The sequence below is a fragment of the Lupinus angustifolius genome, chromosome LG13 (genome assembly GCF_001865875.1).
Source record: "Lupinus angustifolius cultivar Tanjil chromosome LG13, LupAngTanjil_v1.0, whole genome shotgun sequence".
Classification (NCBI taxonomy): domain Eukaryota; kingdom Viridiplantae; phylum Streptophyta; class Magnoliopsida; order Fabales; family Fabaceae; genus Lupinus; species Lupinus angustifolius.
This window is the reverse complement of record NC_032021.1, coordinates 13,460,567-13,478,089: the sequence shown is the minus strand read 5'-3', so window position 1 is coordinate 13,478,089 and position 17,523 is coordinate 13,460,567. Positions and strand designations below refer to the sequence as shown.

The 17,523-nt window shown below is 35.5% G+C and overlaps 2 protein-coding genes across 2 annotated transcripts; one reads left to right on the top strand and one right to left on the bottom strand.

The window, feature by feature from the left end:
• Positions 1,798 to 2,370, bottom strand: LOC109363613 (uncharacterized mitochondrial protein AtMg00860-like). Its single transcript, XM_019609863.1, has one exon. It carries the CDS (start codon positions 2,368 to 2,370, stop codon positions 1,798 to 1,800), a length of 573 nt encoding a protein of 190 aa, XP_019465408.1.
• Positions 5,107 to 11,762, top strand: LOC109325863 (armadillo repeat-containing protein LFR). Its single transcript, XM_019558458.1, has 8 exons — positions 5,107 to 5,364; positions 5,927 to 6,096; positions 6,264 to 6,409; positions 6,540 to 6,796; positions 9,270 to 9,375; positions 9,461 to 9,599; positions 9,681 to 9,808; positions 11,281 to 11,762. Exons 1-8 carry the CDS (start codon positions 5,181 to 5,183, stop codon positions 11,534 to 11,536), a joined length of 1,386 nt encoding a protein of 461 aa, XP_019414003.1. The 5' UTR covers positions 5,107 to 5,180; the 3' UTR covers positions 11,537 to 11,762.

The following is a 17,523-nucleotide window of genomic DNA, read 5'->3' as shown; positions in this document are numbered from 1 at the left end:
TCTTCTCCTCTAGCAACTATGTGAGTTGTTCTCTAAAATTATTCTCTTGAGTATTAGTACCCTCATTTTCCATGTGGGGTGATATTTTTTGTCCTGTAATGTTTTCCTCTTCACCCCCTTCTTTGTTGGTGTCTGATTGTGTCCCCCTTTCTTGTATGTCTATATTTTTTCGTCTTATTTCCTTTGCTCAGATCCTTGTCCTTTAATGGTCAGTTTCGGTTGTATTTCCAACTGTGGTTCATGGCTGTGATAGGGTCTCAATCGTGAAACATGCACAACATTGTGTAGTTCGGTTGATGTTGGTAGATCTAGTTCATACGCCACTTGTCCTATTCGGCGTAGTATTTTAAATGGGTTGTAATATCGTTTCGATAATTTTTGTGATTGGTGATGTGCTATTGTGGTTTGTCATATGGTTGTAGCCGAAGTAAAACCAGTGCGTCGACTTCAAAGGTACGTTCCTTTCTCTTTGAATCGACATAGGATTTCATCCTTTGTTTGACCTTAAATAAATTTGCTTGTAACAAAGCTAACAACGTCTTCTTTTCGCATATGATCTCGTCTAAGTGTGCATCTAGAGCTCTCGTGGGAATATAATCTGTAAAAGTTGGTGGGGAACGGTCGTATAGTGCTAAAAAGGGTGTCACTTTGATGGCTGAGTGCTTACAAGTGTTGTACCAGTACTCGACGAATTGTAAAAATCTGAACCATTTGGTTGGGTGCTCACTTGTGAAACATCGTAACTAACTCTCCAAACTTCTATTCACTACTTCAGTTTGACCATCAGATTTGAGATGGTATGTTGAACTAAAACATAGGTGTGTGCCTTATAGTTTAAAAAACTCCTTCCAAAACTTACTTAAAAAAAGTGAATCTCTATCTGACACAATAGAACGAGGGGTTCCATGTAGTTTGTATATTTCTGTTGTGAATCTTGTTGCTAACTGTTTTGATGTGAACTGGGCAGGGAGTGCCACAAAGTGAGCGAACTTGGTAAGGTGGTCCACTACTACCCAAATGACCGTATGGCCGAATGATGGTGGTAGACTTGTTATAAAATCCATTCAGATGTCTTCCCAGACTTTCTGTGGTACGGAGAGAGGTTACAGTAACCAGTTTTGGCTTGAGGTGAATATTTAGTTTGTTGGCATATTAAACAACATTTGTTGAATTTCTCTGTATCTTTGTACATGGCAGGCCAATAGAATGATGCAGCCAGGCAAGCTAGAGTCGGTTTCAACCCTGAGTGTCCTTCCGTTGGAGTTGTGCAAAGCTCGAATGTCAATGTTGCTCTCCATCCATTATTTTCAGGTATGAATATTTTGTTTGTATAGTAGAGCAGAAAGTTGGTAAAATGGAAGTGTGGTTGTTGTTGTGGTTTACCATTCATGAACATGGTAATTAATTTTTATCCGTCTTGTGTGTTGTAAAATTTTTGGAGATCATCTAGCAACAGAGGCACTGGTGAAGTGATGTTGAACAAAAGTGCTTCATCAGGTGTATGACATCTGGATAGTCCATCTACACTCTATTCTCCTTCCCAGGATGGTAAAATATCTCATACTCAAAGCCTTATAACTTAGTTGCCCATTTTTGCTGCTCTGGAGTCTGAAATGTTTGAGTCATCAAATGTTTTAGGCTTTGTTGATCAGTAAAAATTCTAAAGGGTCTGCCTATTAAATATTGTCTCCATTTTTTAACAGCTTCTGTTAATGCATACATTTCTCTAACGTATGTTGATGCTGCTTGCATGCGTGCAAATATCTTTTTGCCGAAGTATGCTATTGGGTGACCTTGTTAGGATAAAACAGCAGTAATGGCGACCCCAAAAGCGTCTGTTTCAACATCAAAAGTCATAGTGAAGTTTGGTAGATCTAGTACTGGAGCATTTGTCATTATGTGTTTTAAATTTTCGAATGCCTGTTGGGTTGATGTACTCCATGTAAAACTTCCTATCTTTAGTAAATCTGTCAAAGGAGCGGCATGTGAGACATATTGTTTGATAAACCATCGATAAAACCCGGTGAGGCCAAAGAAACCCTTTAAGGTCGTGATCGACTTTGGTGTTGGCCATTCAACAATGGCTCGAATTTTTTCCGGGTCTGGCTTTACGACGTCGCCTGATAATATATGTCCTAGATAATCCACGCTATGCACGCCAAAAACACATTTAGATAATTCTGCGAAAAAATTCTGCTCCCTTAATAAGGCTAAAATTAACCTTAAGTGTGTTAGATGTTCAGTCAAGATCTTGCCGTAGATTAATATATCATCAAAAAAACATGAGAACAAATTTTCGAAGATATGGTGTAATAAATCATTCATGACAGCTTGGAACGTTGATGGCCCATTAGTGAGGCCAAAGGGCATTACTAGGAACTCATAATGCCCGTCTACTAAATTTTGAGAAAATTCTAATTTGTATTGTGAGTGTCGGCAGGGTCCAATCTAATTTGATGGTATCCAGATCTTAAATCAAATTTTGAGAAAATATGAGCATGTGCTAATTCATCTAAGAGCTCATCAATAGTAGGAATTGGAAACCAATTTTTGACAGTAATTACATTCAAACTGCAGTAATCCACATAAAAACGCCATGTTCCATCTTTCTTTCGAACTAGTAAAACTGGGGATGAAAACGGGCTAGTACTTGGTACTACTATGCATGCTTGTAACCTTTCTAATAATAGAGTTTCCATTGCTTCCTTTTGGGAGTGAGGATATCGGTAAGGTTTAACATTAACTGGGGATGAGTTGGGTAGGAGGACAATTTTATGATCATGTGGTCTTTGTGGTGGTAATCCTTTTGGGTACTGAAGATTGACTTAAACTCCTTTAGTATGGGTTAAATAGCTTTATTGTGGGTATTGTTTGGGTCTGTTAAGGCTAGATAGGTTGTCTGTGTTGTTTGTGACTGTGTTTGGGTGGGTGCGACCATGACACAGAATATGCCTGCAATATCATCTGTATGTGTTAGTCGTTTGAGTTGGTGGAAGGTGGATAATGTTGGTGAAGGAGAGTGTTGTCCGATTAAGGTGATGGGTTTATTGTCATATGTGAATATCATAGAGGGAATGGCAAAATCTGAAGTGACTGGTCCTAGAGTACTTAACCATTCAATCCCTAATACCACATCAGCTCCTTGTATTAGCAAAAGGTAAAATGGAATGTGAAATAGTTGTTGTTGTAGGTTGATAAGAGTTTCTTTACATAATCCAGCACAATAAATTTGCTCACCATTACCTACCATGACTGGAAACTCTAGGGTTGGGCAGATAGATAGCTGTAAAAATTGTGCAACTCGGGTTGCATAAATTGCGTGAACTACCCGTATCTACTAACACAGTCACTATATGTCCAAAAATTTGGCCTTCAAATTTAAGAGTCTTTGGAGATGGGTTACCTTGTAGAGCGTGATAAGATAAGTGGAAGTGAATAATTTATGATTGGTCTATGTCATGAGATATGCATTCCGTATCCAACATTGGTAAATTAAGGTCATTAGCAATTAGACCCTCACCACCTTCCTCACTCAGCATCAAGAGAAATTGCTCTGGTTGGCAACAGTATCCTGGAACGAACTTTCATTGCAATTATAACATAGTCCATGTGCGTGTCGTTCCTGCATTTGAGTTGCTGTGAGTCTTTTTATGGGCAGAGTGTGCGATGTAGTTTGACTAACACCATTAAGCCTAGCAGTCTTGGGACTAGTTATTGTAGTTGTTTGGGAGCGCCATGAACGATTTGATGTGGCCTTTGCCGTATCAATTTTACTTTCCACCAATTTTGCCAACCCAATTGCATGAATCACTAAAAAGGGTTGCTGAATTGCTAGTTCGCGTCCAATCTCTAGATGAAGTCCAGATAAGAAACAGTTGAGCAACATTTCAGGAGTCATTCCGACTTGATTTGAGAGACGTTCAAATCTGGTTTGGTAATCTGTGATTGTAGTAGTTTGTTTTAATTTAAATAGTTCAGCTTGAGGATTTGCAAATGTAGATGATCCAAAACTAGAGCTTTTGTAAAGCCTTCCCAACTTGTTAATTGATTGGTCTGAAACATCCACTTATACCAACTTAAGGCATTTTCTTTCATTGAGAATGCTACGAGTTCAAGGCGTTGAAAGGGAGCGACTTGATATAAGTTGAAATATTCTTATGCTTGGAATAACCAATCTTGAGGTTCTGTACCATCAAATGGTTGTAGTTGTGATTCAGAGGTTTTATATTTCCTGGTGGTGGAAACAGTCCACAACCATATGGAGTTGCTGGTGGTCTTGGTTGGGAGCCATATGGTGGCGGTGGTGTTGGTTGAAGCCATATGGTGGTGGTGGTGTTTGTGTTGTGTTTGTGGTTAACCTTGCGATCTTTTCCACTAACCCATTAAGGGTGCTTTCCATGCGGGCTACCATGGACGCCTAGAATAGATCCTGTCGTTCATTCATGTTCTGCTGCATAGCAGCCATCGCATTGGAAGTGTCCTCCATGGTAGTGTGTGGATGAAGAAGACGAAGTATGTTTATGAGGCATGAGAACAACAATGAAAGCACTAATATTAGGGTGATACCCTAACAGTGAAGAATTCTAATATACTAAAGGAAAACTAAGAATGATAAAAAAGAGGTAATTTTTATTGATGACCTTTGAATGAGGGTTAGCATTACTTAAATAGTACTTGAAATCTAATCTATGGATTTTTCATGAAATATAATCTTAATCCAGTTATTTAGAAATTAAATCTAAAAATAACAAAATATAATCTTATCATAATCTTCTTCTAATTACATAAGATAATCTTTAAATTTAGGAGATATTTTTATATCTCTCTTGAGTCTTCCTATGATACTGCACTCAGAGTGAGATCCAAACGGTCCAACAATATTTTAATAATTAATTAATTTTTGACCAATTATAATAAATGATACATAAAGTGATACAATTTGTGATAACGAATATGAAAAATCTATAAAAACAAAGCTACTTGGACTGACCCATTAAAACACGGGTCAGTGGGGAAACAAGCCCATACCAAAACAATCAAAACGAATAATCATTAAAAAATATAAACAAAATAAAATAAAAGAAAGCGGGGAAGAATAAAAGTGGAAATAGAAATAGCGAAACAAACACCAAAATCAAATCCACAATAACAGAGAAGCTAGGGCAGAGTGTCGGTGCGCGATGCAGAAGAGGGAGCAAGGCAAGTCCGGCGGTTCCGCCGGAGGAGGTTCAGCGCCATCCGCAAAGAGAGGCCGTCCGTTCGGCAGTAATAGCAGTGCGGCTGCAGCTGCAGCTGCTTCCGCCGATTCGGCTGCTCCGTCAACATTACTGGGACCTTCTCTTCACGTTCACAACTCCTTTGCCGGTTAGTCTATGAAAAATAAAATCATAATCAAATTTCCTTCATTTGAATGCTACTCAGCGTTCTAAAATTTCATTGTGTTCGAGATTCTTTGTTGTGAAGTTGTTTTATGCATGAAAAAAATAGATTAAAAAAAATTGCGGGTGACTTTTGTTTCCTCGAACTCCGTTTGGGAGTTGGTTTTTGAAGTGTAATACTTGAGAGCCATGAAATACATTTGTGATGTGACCTAAACTAAAGTCTTCCATTTTACTCGTCCATTTCCTCCAAAACTTGACTAGGAGTCTGTTTGCGACTTTGGTTTTGGAGGGGAAATGAAAGACTGTCAAGTCACGAAATACACTTCTTGGGAGATTATTCTCGCCTCCTCTTCTATTCATTTCTCTCTAAAAATTTGCGAGTCCGGAGCCATGAAATACACACTCTCAAGGCTTCCTTTTACTTTCCTAACATTCCAAGAACAAACTCGCAAACAAGCCCTTAAACTCTTGTAGCTTGCTGTTTACTTTAAAATAGCTTATTAACATCCCCTTTCCTTTTTAATTTTATATTCTCTTCTTTCAAGATCAAAACAATAAAAGAATTGTGTTGGCTCTTCAAAGTGGTTTGAAGAGTGAGATGACTTGGGCATTGAATACTCTTACACTGCTATCCTTTAAAGAGAAGGATGATGTGCGCAAAGATGCAACGCCCCTCGCGAAAATTCCTGGTTTGCTTGATGCACTTCTTCAAGTTGTACGTCCTTTCAATCTTATTTTATTTATTGCTTGCATTGGTTTTAGTTTTGTTGTACAAAAATGTTTGAAGATTTATTTGATGTTCTTTCATTAATTATTATTGCAGTTATTATTCCTTTTTAATAGTATGTGATGCTATTTTATTCTCTCTATAAATTGAAACAGATAGATGACTGGCGTGACATAGCACTCCCAAAGGAACTAGTTAAGAAATCTAGGGTTAGGTCATTGGGTGCAAATTCTGCTGTAACTGGATTTGGGAATAATGAGCATCAGGCCTTGGGTTCCACGGGTACTCTCCATCGCCCCGGGTAAACCTTTTGTCCTTGACTGTCATCTTTGTTTTCTGAGCTTCCAATTTTTGATGGAGCATATTTTTCATTTGGGTGTTGGGTGGTAAAGAACATAAAATATGATTTTTGGATAATGCTCTTAATGCAGCCTAGTATCTGGCACTACTGGTACAGAGTCAACACAACAGAATGGTGTGGCAAAATCTCGTTTTTCGGAGTTGTGGTTTGACGAAGATAGTCTTTTTAATTTAGATGAAGAAGGGCGAGCAGAAAAACAACAGTGTGCTGTTGGTGCTTCAAATATCATCAGGAACTTCTCTTTCATGCCAGATAATGAAGTTATAATGGCCCAACATCGTCATTGCTTGGAAACAGTCTTCCAATGCATAGAAGATCATATCACAGGTGAGACTTGTTGCTTGTTGAATCTAACCTGATTGTTTTTACTTTTCATTATGTTCCATAGGTCTATTTTTAGTTTGAGGAAAGACAGCTTTGTCCTGATGTCTTCACTTTTGTTTACTTTTATAATAATAATTGTTGGGATTTTGTCATGCCTAACCCCCTTATATCTTCCATAATTATAAAATTGGAATTTGTATGAGCTCTACTTTTATATCTCTTGCCCCTATAAAGGGTAGGTAGTTCAAGTTAATGGTTTCCTCCATGTTAACTTGGTTTTTATTATTTATTAGATCATGACTAGAGTCCTTGCTTCCATACTGAGTGACATCTTGTTTGATACCATTTTTGAGAATCAAAGAGCTTTTATCCATGCGAGGCAAATTCTTCCCACCTCCCTCATTTTGGAGAAAGTTGGAGTAGCTCCTATTGTAGAAAAGATGCTAAAATCATGCTTTAGGTGGTTTGGACATGTGTGGAGATGACGAGTAGAAGCCTCTGTAAGGAGAGTATATCAAATGGAGGTTAGTGGTTAGTCCAATTCTAGAGGAAGAGGGTGACCAAGAAAGACCATAGGTGAAAAGATTAAGACTTAGAACAATGCTTTGTCAAAGAACATGATTTATGATAGAACATTGGGTGACCAAGAAAGACCATAGGTGAAAAGATTAATACTTAGAACAATGCTTTGTCAAAGAACATGATTTATGATAGAACATTATAATATTGTTTGATCTATGTATCCAACCCCATCTACTGAAATAAAGGCTTAGTTGTTGTTGTTCCCTCATTGCTTCAAGAGAGTAAGCTTGAAAGCTTTAAGGTTTTGATGATTAGGGTTCTTTGGGACTCAAGATTTACAGTGTGGGATTACCTTGGGAGGAAAATGATGATGTGAGATATTATCCCAATGATGATTATGTGAGATACTATACCTGCCTTAAAAGTTGGCTCTATCCTGAGAATCAAAGTGCTTTTATTCCTAGTAGGCAAATTCTTGATCCTGCCCTCATTGCTATTGAGGCTATACATCAATTTAAGAGGTTTTGGCTCTTGTAGATAAGCGAAAATTCTCTGGCAGTACTCCATTTATGTCGTTCTTTGATGTGTTTGGTTGGGAAGGAATTGTAGAATATTCAAATACTCCATTTGGTGCTCGGCCATGGGATTTTTAGTGGTATTTATGGGTTAGACATACAAAGGGATTGTCTTGCTTTGTTGCATGGCCTTACCACCTAGTTTTAGTTGTTTTTGTTTTGTTTAGTGTGGATTCTTCATTCTTTGAACTTTCCTCTTCTAATAATATGTAAATTATAAAAAAGGTGCATAAAATTTATATGGAATACATTTTATTAATCGGTGGTCTTAGGTATATGGTTAACAGTCATGTGTGAGGCTTCTAGAGGAGCGTTCTATCTTCTTATGGCTTTTTAAGTTTGCTAATCAGTTGTCATTTATATTGGTGCATTAATTGGTAGGAGGAAAGCACAAGTTTCAATTGTAATTTTCTGGACCTATTCAACACTTGAACTAATCTATTTGACTCAAAAATCATGCAAAACTCATCAAGTTGTTTCGTATTTAAGAGTGTATTGGGCGATTTGAAATCCAGGTACATCTGGACCTAAACAATTACTACTATAATAATGTCTCAAAAAGCACTTTCTAATACTCCCTCTTGTCCTTTCTTTTTATAAAACCCTTTTAAGAATTTGGTTTTGGTATTTTTTAGAAGACAATTTTCAGAATTTTGAGTACAATAATTATTATTTTTATGCAAACAATCCCTTATTAGTTGAGTGGAAAGAGAAAGAGAATGAGTCGATCACATTACTCCCTCCATTTCACATATTTTGATGTTGTCTTTTTTTTAAACTTTATTCCAAATCTTTTGATGTCTTAGAAACCAAATATTCTTCTACTTTTTCAATTATACCCTGATTTATCATTCATCTTTTTTCACCTCATTTTTCTCTCATTTAATTATCTCTTAAACTATGTGCATAACCTTAAACATCAAAATATATGGAGGAAGGGAATATTGATTGAGTGGAAAGAGTTCCAATAATGAATGCTAATTTTGAAATAATACTACTTACTGTTGTGTCGACAAATTTGTTGCTACTAAATATATTAACAAACTTCCTTAATTCACGTTAAACTACTCAAAAGGGTCCTATAAAAAGGACCTGAGGAGTATAAGTATATATAACCAATAACAACAACATCAACAAAGCCTTTTCAGCGGGATTGGCAAATGCATCAAATAACAGTAATGCCTTTTGTTCTGTTCTAAACCATGTCAAGGCTTAAAATGTTTTTGCTATGAAGGTGACAAAAGGCTTTAATTTTTAGTATTATCAGTAAATAGGTTTTTATTTTGCACTATCGTCCAATCACATGTTGCAATGTTGTTAATAAGTTTGTACAGCATTTTTGTTGTTGGTCGTCTCTAAAATGTTCATAATGTTGATAGAGGATGAAGAACTTGTCACAAATGCTCTTGAGACAATTGTTAATTTGGCTCCACTACTGGACCTTCGAATATTTAGCTCATCCAAGCCTTCATTTATTAAAATAACGTAAGTGATTTGTTACACATATAACATTCTTTTTGCATGCTATTCCAATTCTCTGTTACTAATTGATAAATTGTATTCCTTACAGAGAGAAGAGTGCAGTTCAGGCCATTATGGGTATGTTGGAATCTACAGTTAAAGCCTGGCATTGTGCTGCTGCTGAATTACTTGGTCGTTTGATTATTAATCCTGACAATGAGCCTTTCTTGCTTCCATTTTTTCCACAGGTTAACTTCTTCAGTGCATGTAACCCTTATTAATTAGTGCATGCATGAAAATTTATAATCACCACTTATTGATTTCTTCAGATACACAAGCGTTTAGTCGATCTTATCAGCTTTCCAGCATTGGATGCCCAGGCAGCTGCCATAGGTGCACTCTATAACCTTGCTGAAGTTAATATGGACTGCAGGTTGAAGATTGCTAGCGAGAGATGGTGATCTCTTTATCCCTCCTTTCTCATTTATGTAATCTTGTGTATGTTTATGTGTGTGCGCCTATATACGCACACACACACACACACACACACATATATATATATATATATATAGCGACTCATGTGAGAGCAGTGCCCTATTGCGAGAAATGAGAACAATTAATATGGATCATTAGATCTTATTTGAACGATTAAGATTAAACGATACATGCACATACTATCATGTGAACAATAACTAACTTTTAATCTTAACCATCCATGATTGGTTGTAAGGCCCAATTTATTGTTCTCACAATTTTAATATGAGAGCTGTTCTCATTTGAGTCATCCCCATATATATATATTATATGGGAATGAAGTATCTCCTGGTATAAGGAGATAAGTTATCTCCTCCTGCCAGTACAATTATGACACGTGTCATGTTTCATCACTTTCGATAAAAATATTTTTAAAAAATAAATAAAATAGAACACATGTAACATTTTTACTGGCCAGAGGAGATAAGTTATCTCCTGATATGAGGAGATACATTATTCTCATATTATATTTATATCAAGGGGTATCATGAGTAATCCTGATTTTGTGGAGGAGCATGAGCATGTTAGAAGTATGCACCAAACTTTCTTGGCAAAAACACCTGTTTTTTAATTTTGTTTGTTACACCAATCTTGCTAGTAGGGTTATTTTAGTAAATTGCTTTTTCACAATCAATTTCTCTCCTCTCTCCAGCACCTCAGTCCTTCCCTCCCTGTTTTCTCTCACACGTAGCCAAAAATTGCATATCAGAAACTAAGTCTGCCTTTTCCTTCCAAAATTGTTACAGTTGAGAAAAGCTTTCTGGTTAATCGCATTCTCTTTGGGTATTGGTGGGGGCTTCCATTTCACCTTCTCTCCGCCCAGCCATCCATGCTGTCTCCCACTACCATGCCAGCATCTACCATTGCATGCCTACCTCTGCGCCTAGCCAGCTGTCTCACCTTTATAAAGTTGATTTTTTCCTTCATAAATTTTCATCGTAATTTCCCTTTATTCCTGATTCTGGAAGCACCCTATCATTGAAAATGAGTTTGGTGCGGAGGCAGGGTGATGGGCTGAAGCTGAGGCTGGGTGCAAAACAGTACCACTAAAGGCAGCTGGGCGTTATATTGTGCTTAGTGATCAGACAGAGGCAGTCAAAACGGTGGTCGAGAGAGCCTTGGTGTCTGTATTGTTAACTTGACAGTCAGTGGTCTTAATGATCTCGTCACCATCAGAGACAAAGAAAGTGTGGAAGGAAGGAGGTGCAGGGAAGAGGATTGAGAAATTTGTTTTTTAACTTTAAATAAATGCAAAAATACTAAAATAACCTCACCAGCAGAGTTGTTTTAATAACAATAAAAAAGTACAGTTGTTGTCAAGAAGTGACAATCCATGTTTGCTGAACTTGTGAATAAATTTTGCGACTAACTGGTAAGATTTTCCCCCAATCTCAGGGCAATAGATCGATTGCTTAAAGTGATAAAGACACCACATCCTGTTCCAGAAGTTTGCCGTAAAGCTGCCATGATATTGGAGAGTCTTGTTTCTGAGCCACAAAACAGAAATTTGTTGCTAGCCTATGAGAATGCTTTTGCTGAGATACTCTTCACAGAATGCAGGTACTCTGATACCTTTGCAAGGATATTGTATGAACTAACATCTAAACCAAATAACAAAGTGGCAACTGCACGTGGCATTTGGGGTATGTAACTCCAAACCAACTCACTTAGTCATTTGTTTTGATATGGCTCTGTAACTTGGGTAGGTCTAGGATGGTTGGTTCATTCTTAGACTCAACATGTACATGTGTTCTGGCTATGTCTGTACAATACCTCTAGTTACTAAACTTTGTATTCTGACAAATCTCTTGTTTTTTGTTTACATTGTTTCTTATGTTTAACATGATGAGAAGATTAGAAATTTCACTTTGATGGAATTGGTTGATAGGAAGGATATTAGAATGGTTAGACTTCACTGAACCTCAAATTTACATTGTCAGAGTATTATAAGCAAAGCAATGACTCGAACATAATCCCATTACGTGGGACTTATCTTAATACACCTCCTCATGCCAGGACTGGACATTTAGAGCATGAAGTTTGCATAATTTTTCATTTGCGAGTGAGCCATCTGGATAATAAGACTATAATATTATATAAGTATGACTAGAACTAACTCAACCCAAAAACTGTCTCATAGGGTGAAAATTGTTTAAGCCTTATAAGCAATGACTCAATCATATTTTCATCTGACTTATCTTAACAAAACATGATAATATCTTCTGAAGGGAATTGCCCACTTCATGCAATGAGGGAATGGCCCTCTTAAAAGGGGAGCACATTTGTCCTATATAACAGTGTGCTACTCCATCTTCCATGAGCTGTCGTTGGCTAGAAAAATATTAATAATTAAAATTTTAAGTTAAATTCATTTTTCAACCAATTATAACTCATGGTATATAGAATAATACATAATATGAGACAGAAGATGTGCTCCCCCTTGATAATGAAATTCTTTGGTAAGCTGATATGATCCACTGTACAATCATTTATTTCTGTTGATCCAGCCAGGCAGGTTAATTTAGTGTATCTTACATTTTCCCAATTCATGCACGAACCTCAAATGGCTAACAAAACGAATTATAGTAGACATAACCCAGAGATGTAAACGTCAATTGAAACTCCAAATATGCAAAGACAACAATTTATGTTTCCTTATTCCAGAATCAAAAGTTCAAGATTATGGTAGAATTAGTCATCGCCACCCACCTATGTTGCGGAGTTTTCGCAGAGGGCTATAAGTCATTCCCTCTTCCACTATTGTAGACTACACTGTCATTATGCAAGAATATGAAAAATCCAAGTATCCAACAATAGTCATACATGACCGTCATGGTCTGGATTAGTGAAATAAAGTAAAAAACAAAAAAAAAAACGGGAAAATCATTTGAAACCATTAATGAATTCATATTTGCAAGGGGATGCTAAAACTATAAGTTAATCACACTTGCAACTTCTTCATTATGAGGGTATTGAACCTTCTGTGAAGTAGCTAACATATTTGAATATGAGAATCGATGTATCCAATCCAAATAACCACGTGCTCACTCGAGTAACCTCACGAGACGTCTTCTAGTTGCATCAGTAGGGAGGGGCTGAAATCCTCTAGAGTCCAATACTGTAATGTAGTTATAATGAGCTGTATGATTTATAAAAAGTAATTATTAGAAATAATTTAAAATTTACACCCTTAATTTTATTTTTTTAAGGACATATATCACCATTCTATTCAATACTGAACTCTCCAATATTGGATATGATATCGATTCATCAAGGAGATGCTCCGTCCACCTATAAAATGCTTCATCTACCTTAAAGTAGCGGCGTAAACTGACTAGTGGTGGCCTTAGGATGATCCGGACATAACGGCATTGGCGAAATACCCTCTCTAAAAGAGAAGTCCGTCTAATGTTAGCACATCTCAGATAACTAGAGTACAAGCTTGGTTGGTTCTTCAAGCTGACAGTGCTGCCTATGCTTAGGATCATATGGATGTCACCTCACTTGCTTAATCCTCAGTCTCTCGGGTGTGAGCAATATTGTATTTGCATGTTGCCAATAGTAAATACTTCATCCCATTTCCACACTCTTGGCATGTGTTCCTTGTAATCTTATATCAGGATCGTAGAACCAATATATGGAAAATGCTCATTGGTCTATGCTCGTGTCATAATAAATAAACAGTTTATTGTGAATAATGATTTGGGATCCTAAACTTTATATCTTTTGTAAGGAGGTATACGAACTATTTTTTCTTCATAATTATTACTCTTTAAACTTTTAACAGATGATGAAATTGATCCATTTATAAATATATTGTTATATTATTCATAAATATTAAGGAAAGTGTTATAATCAGACTTATAATAGTAGTAACGCAACAATGTATATTAGAAAACATTGATATCCGGAGGAAACCGCAATCAAAATATAAAATTGATTGAGAAGAAGAAAATAAGTAAATTATAGAATTAAAGGTGATAAATACAATAATATTGTTATATATGCAAAAATAAAATAAAATAAACAACCGAGATTAAAAAATGCATGAGTTAAAAAATTTCATTGCTTTTAGTTTAACGTTATTTTTAGGTTGAGAGTATTTCACCAATAGTTAAAATTTAAGGAATAATTAGGAAAACAAAATAATTCATCATATATATTTGCAAAATATATAAAGTTTATGGTGTTTTTGTAGAGTTTTCATTATTGATTTTATTAACAAGAAAAGTAAAATTACAAGACAAAAACTTAGATTCTTTAACCTACTAGCTTCTTTTTGGCTAGCGCCAATAATCTTAGGGTAAAGATGTGCGAACTGCCAAGGCATATGTACTCCAACCATATTAGTGGACCCAATTTGGATCCTCTAATGCACCCAAATATTTGCACCCGATATAGGTCTTACTCTTGAAAAAAAAAACAGCTCAAGCAAGTAGTGGAGACAATAATGCATAGCTTCTAGTTCTACATGCCTCTCTTATCTCATATTATCTTCATATCATATCTCCGCTGTGTGGAAACGTAATGCCCCACCAGGAGTCGAACATGTCTCATCATTAGCAATCATGTTAAGAAGCACCCAACAATGATGTCATTAATTCATCATCCTAATATGATAAGCGTGTTTGTCATAGGAATGTGTTGCAATGACAACACATTGTATAATATTATGTCATCTCCTCAACAGTAGGTGAACGATGATTTTGAGTGTAAGCAACACCATGTATAATTCAGAGTGTAAGCAATTCCACTTTAAATAGTTAAAATGATGTGATCGAAACAAACAATAAGTCTGGTTTCAAAGGTGGATTATTTTAAGAGACAACTGAGTAATATCCGTTCGCTTCAGGATTTTAGATATATATGAATCGCTACAATAAAATCAAATTGCATATATAGAAAATAAAATAAAAAATGAGTAAATTATATTGACACTATTTGAGTTTACACAAATTAACTTTCTATTTTTTAAATCTATACAAATCAACCTTAATTATATACATACATTACACTAATTATCATTATCTTGTAGGAGAGATAAATGTAATTTCTTAAATAAAAATGGTGATAAATGAAATATTAGTTAAACAAATATAATATATTGTGAAGACAAATACAAATAGTATAAAAATGAATGTGTATTCATTATTTAGGTGAGTTATAATGTATATAAAATGATTTAAACACATCTTTCAAATTATTGATGTAATTTGTAACAAATCAAAAATGATGATAGACATTACTTTTTTAGTATTTGGATTTGTCTTCACAATATATCATATTTAAAAAAATAAAATAAAAAATGAGTAAAGTATATTGACACAGTTTGAGTTTTAGTAAAATTACACAAATTAGCTTTCCATTTTTTAAACCTATACAAATCAACCCTAATTATATACATACGTTATACTAACTACCACTATAGAAGAGATAAATGTAATTTCTTAAACAAAAATGATGATAAATGAAATATAAGTTAAATAAATATATTATATTGTGAATACAAGTACATATGGTATAAAAATGAATGTGTATTCATTATTTTGGTGAGTTAATGATATAATATAAAATGATTTAAACATCTCTTTAAAATTATTGATGCAATTTGTAACAAATCAAAAATAATGATAGACATTACTCTTTTAGTATTTGGATTTGTCTTCACAATATATCATATTTTATTTGACTTAATTACATTCGTCTCCATTTTTTGATTCATAAATTACACTTACCTTCTCTCAAGGGTTGTTAAAGTTAATTTTTGTATATTTCTCTGGTTGTTAATATGAGTTGTTATTAAGTATATTACAATTTTTGTCCATAACTTTACAATTTTACTATCTTAACTCTTTTTGGAAAATTTAAAAAAATAGTCGTTTCTCATTACCAAAGGATAAATAAGATAAAAAAGAAATAAATGCTACATCAAAAATATAAAATGCTTTATAAAAAGAACATTTTTTTGGAAATGCTACTTATAAATAGGACTAGACGAGTAGTTAGGGCAATTTAATAACCATATAAATAAAATCCTTTAGATACGAAATAGAAATAAAACTATATATAGCAAGTCCCATGATATGTAAATCAATCAGCAGACATAACACATCTTAATCAGCCTTCTTGCACTAGCAGATAAGTTTAATTCCTTGAAAAGGAAGGAAATTTTCATACGACAAGATCTCCTCCTCATGCTTAAAACTTAAAAGAGCATTAGCATTTGAGAAATCAAATAAAATGTACTTCTACTTTCTATTTTCAAGCTTCAGCACTTAAGTTGTAAAGTTTAAAGCATAATGAATCAACAGAAACTATATATATATATATATATATATATATATGTATATATGTGGGATAGTTTATGCAGATTAAAAAAAGAGTGTTTTGTGCAATTTCACTAAAACTTTATAGACGTCCTAGTAATTTACTCTACAAATATACATTTTGAACTTTAAGATTTTTTTCGAAGGCAGTAGGGGCTAACAGCCTAGAATGAAAAAAACAAAGAAACTACATACCCCTACACTAAGTAGTTCCTACACTATCCAACAACAAACTAATAGAACAAAAAGTAGGAGCAATATCAAAAACACGGAACCTGGATCCTATATCCAGACCATGTTTCACAAAAGAGTTAGCAACATTGTTGGATCCCGGAAAATATGGTTGCACCGAATTTGATGAAAGTTATGCATGGCATTCCGGATCTGGTTCACCAAGACACCACAAGGGTGAGAATTATGACAATTGTTGTTAACCATCTCAATACTAGATGTAGAGTCTGACTCCACACAAATGTACATGAAACCACGCTGAAACAGAAGGCAAATACCAATGAGGATACCCCACAATTCAACATGCAAGGCCGAACAGTTACCCAAAGTCTTCGCAAAGGCAAATAAGTAAGCACTAAAGTGATTCCTAACCACTCCGCCACACGCAACAACAAGAGAAGAAGATGAGAAAGCCCCATCATTATTAAGCTTCACCCAATTGACATCCGGTGGAATCCAATGAATGACTGAGAATCAGGATGAACAATGCGGACCAATGAACACAACTTCCTATTGAGGCTCTCGGTCATGCTATTAGATCTAATCTGAATTTCCCGAGTCAAGGATGAAGGATTACCTACCATGTTATAAAAAATTAGCTTGTTCCTAGCTCTCCAAATCGCATCAATTGCAGCACCAAAAATCAAGCTCCACTCCAAACCGCCACTCCTTCTTTTATTGCAACCAACATTTTCGTCGACCCACTGATGCAGATTCATAGTAAAGAACCTGTGATCAACATCTTGGCTAAACAGAAATTTTCACACAGATTTGACAAAGTCACAATCATGCAAGGCATGCAACACCAATTCCACCTCGAGGCAAAGCAGACAAGCATTAGAAACAGCCATGGATCACCTAAACCGTTGAACATTGGTAGGTAATCCATTAGTAATTACACGCCAAAGGAGCATATTGATACGATACGATCCCTTCCAATTCCAAATTCCCTCTACAACTATGTTCGCAGATAGTCCGTCATGATCCACCAGCTGTGAATAGGCATCCGCCACCTAGAAGGATCCATCTTTGGTGCCCCACCAAACCAAGGTATCCTCATCCTGATCGTCCTCCGAAGATG

Excerpts from the sequence above, each read along its gene's own strand:
- LOC109325863 (XM_019558458.1), top strand. The coding sequence starts at position 5,181 with ATGCAGAAGAGGGAGCAAGGCAAGTCCGGCGGTTCCGCCGGAGGAGGT. Across the intron at positions 6,797-9,269 it reads CATAGAAGATCATATCACAG|AGGATGAAGAACTTGTCACA; the intron begins GTGAGACTTGTT and ends TAATGTTGATAG. Across the intron at positions 9,809-11,280 it reads AAGATTGCTAGCGAGAGATG|GGCAATAGATCGATTGCTTA; the intron begins GTGATCTCTTTA and ends CCCCAATCTCAG.
- LOC109363613 (XM_019609863.1), bottom strand. The coding sequence starts at position 2,370 with ATGCCCTTTGGCCTCACTAATGGGCCATCAACGTTCCAAGCTGTCATG.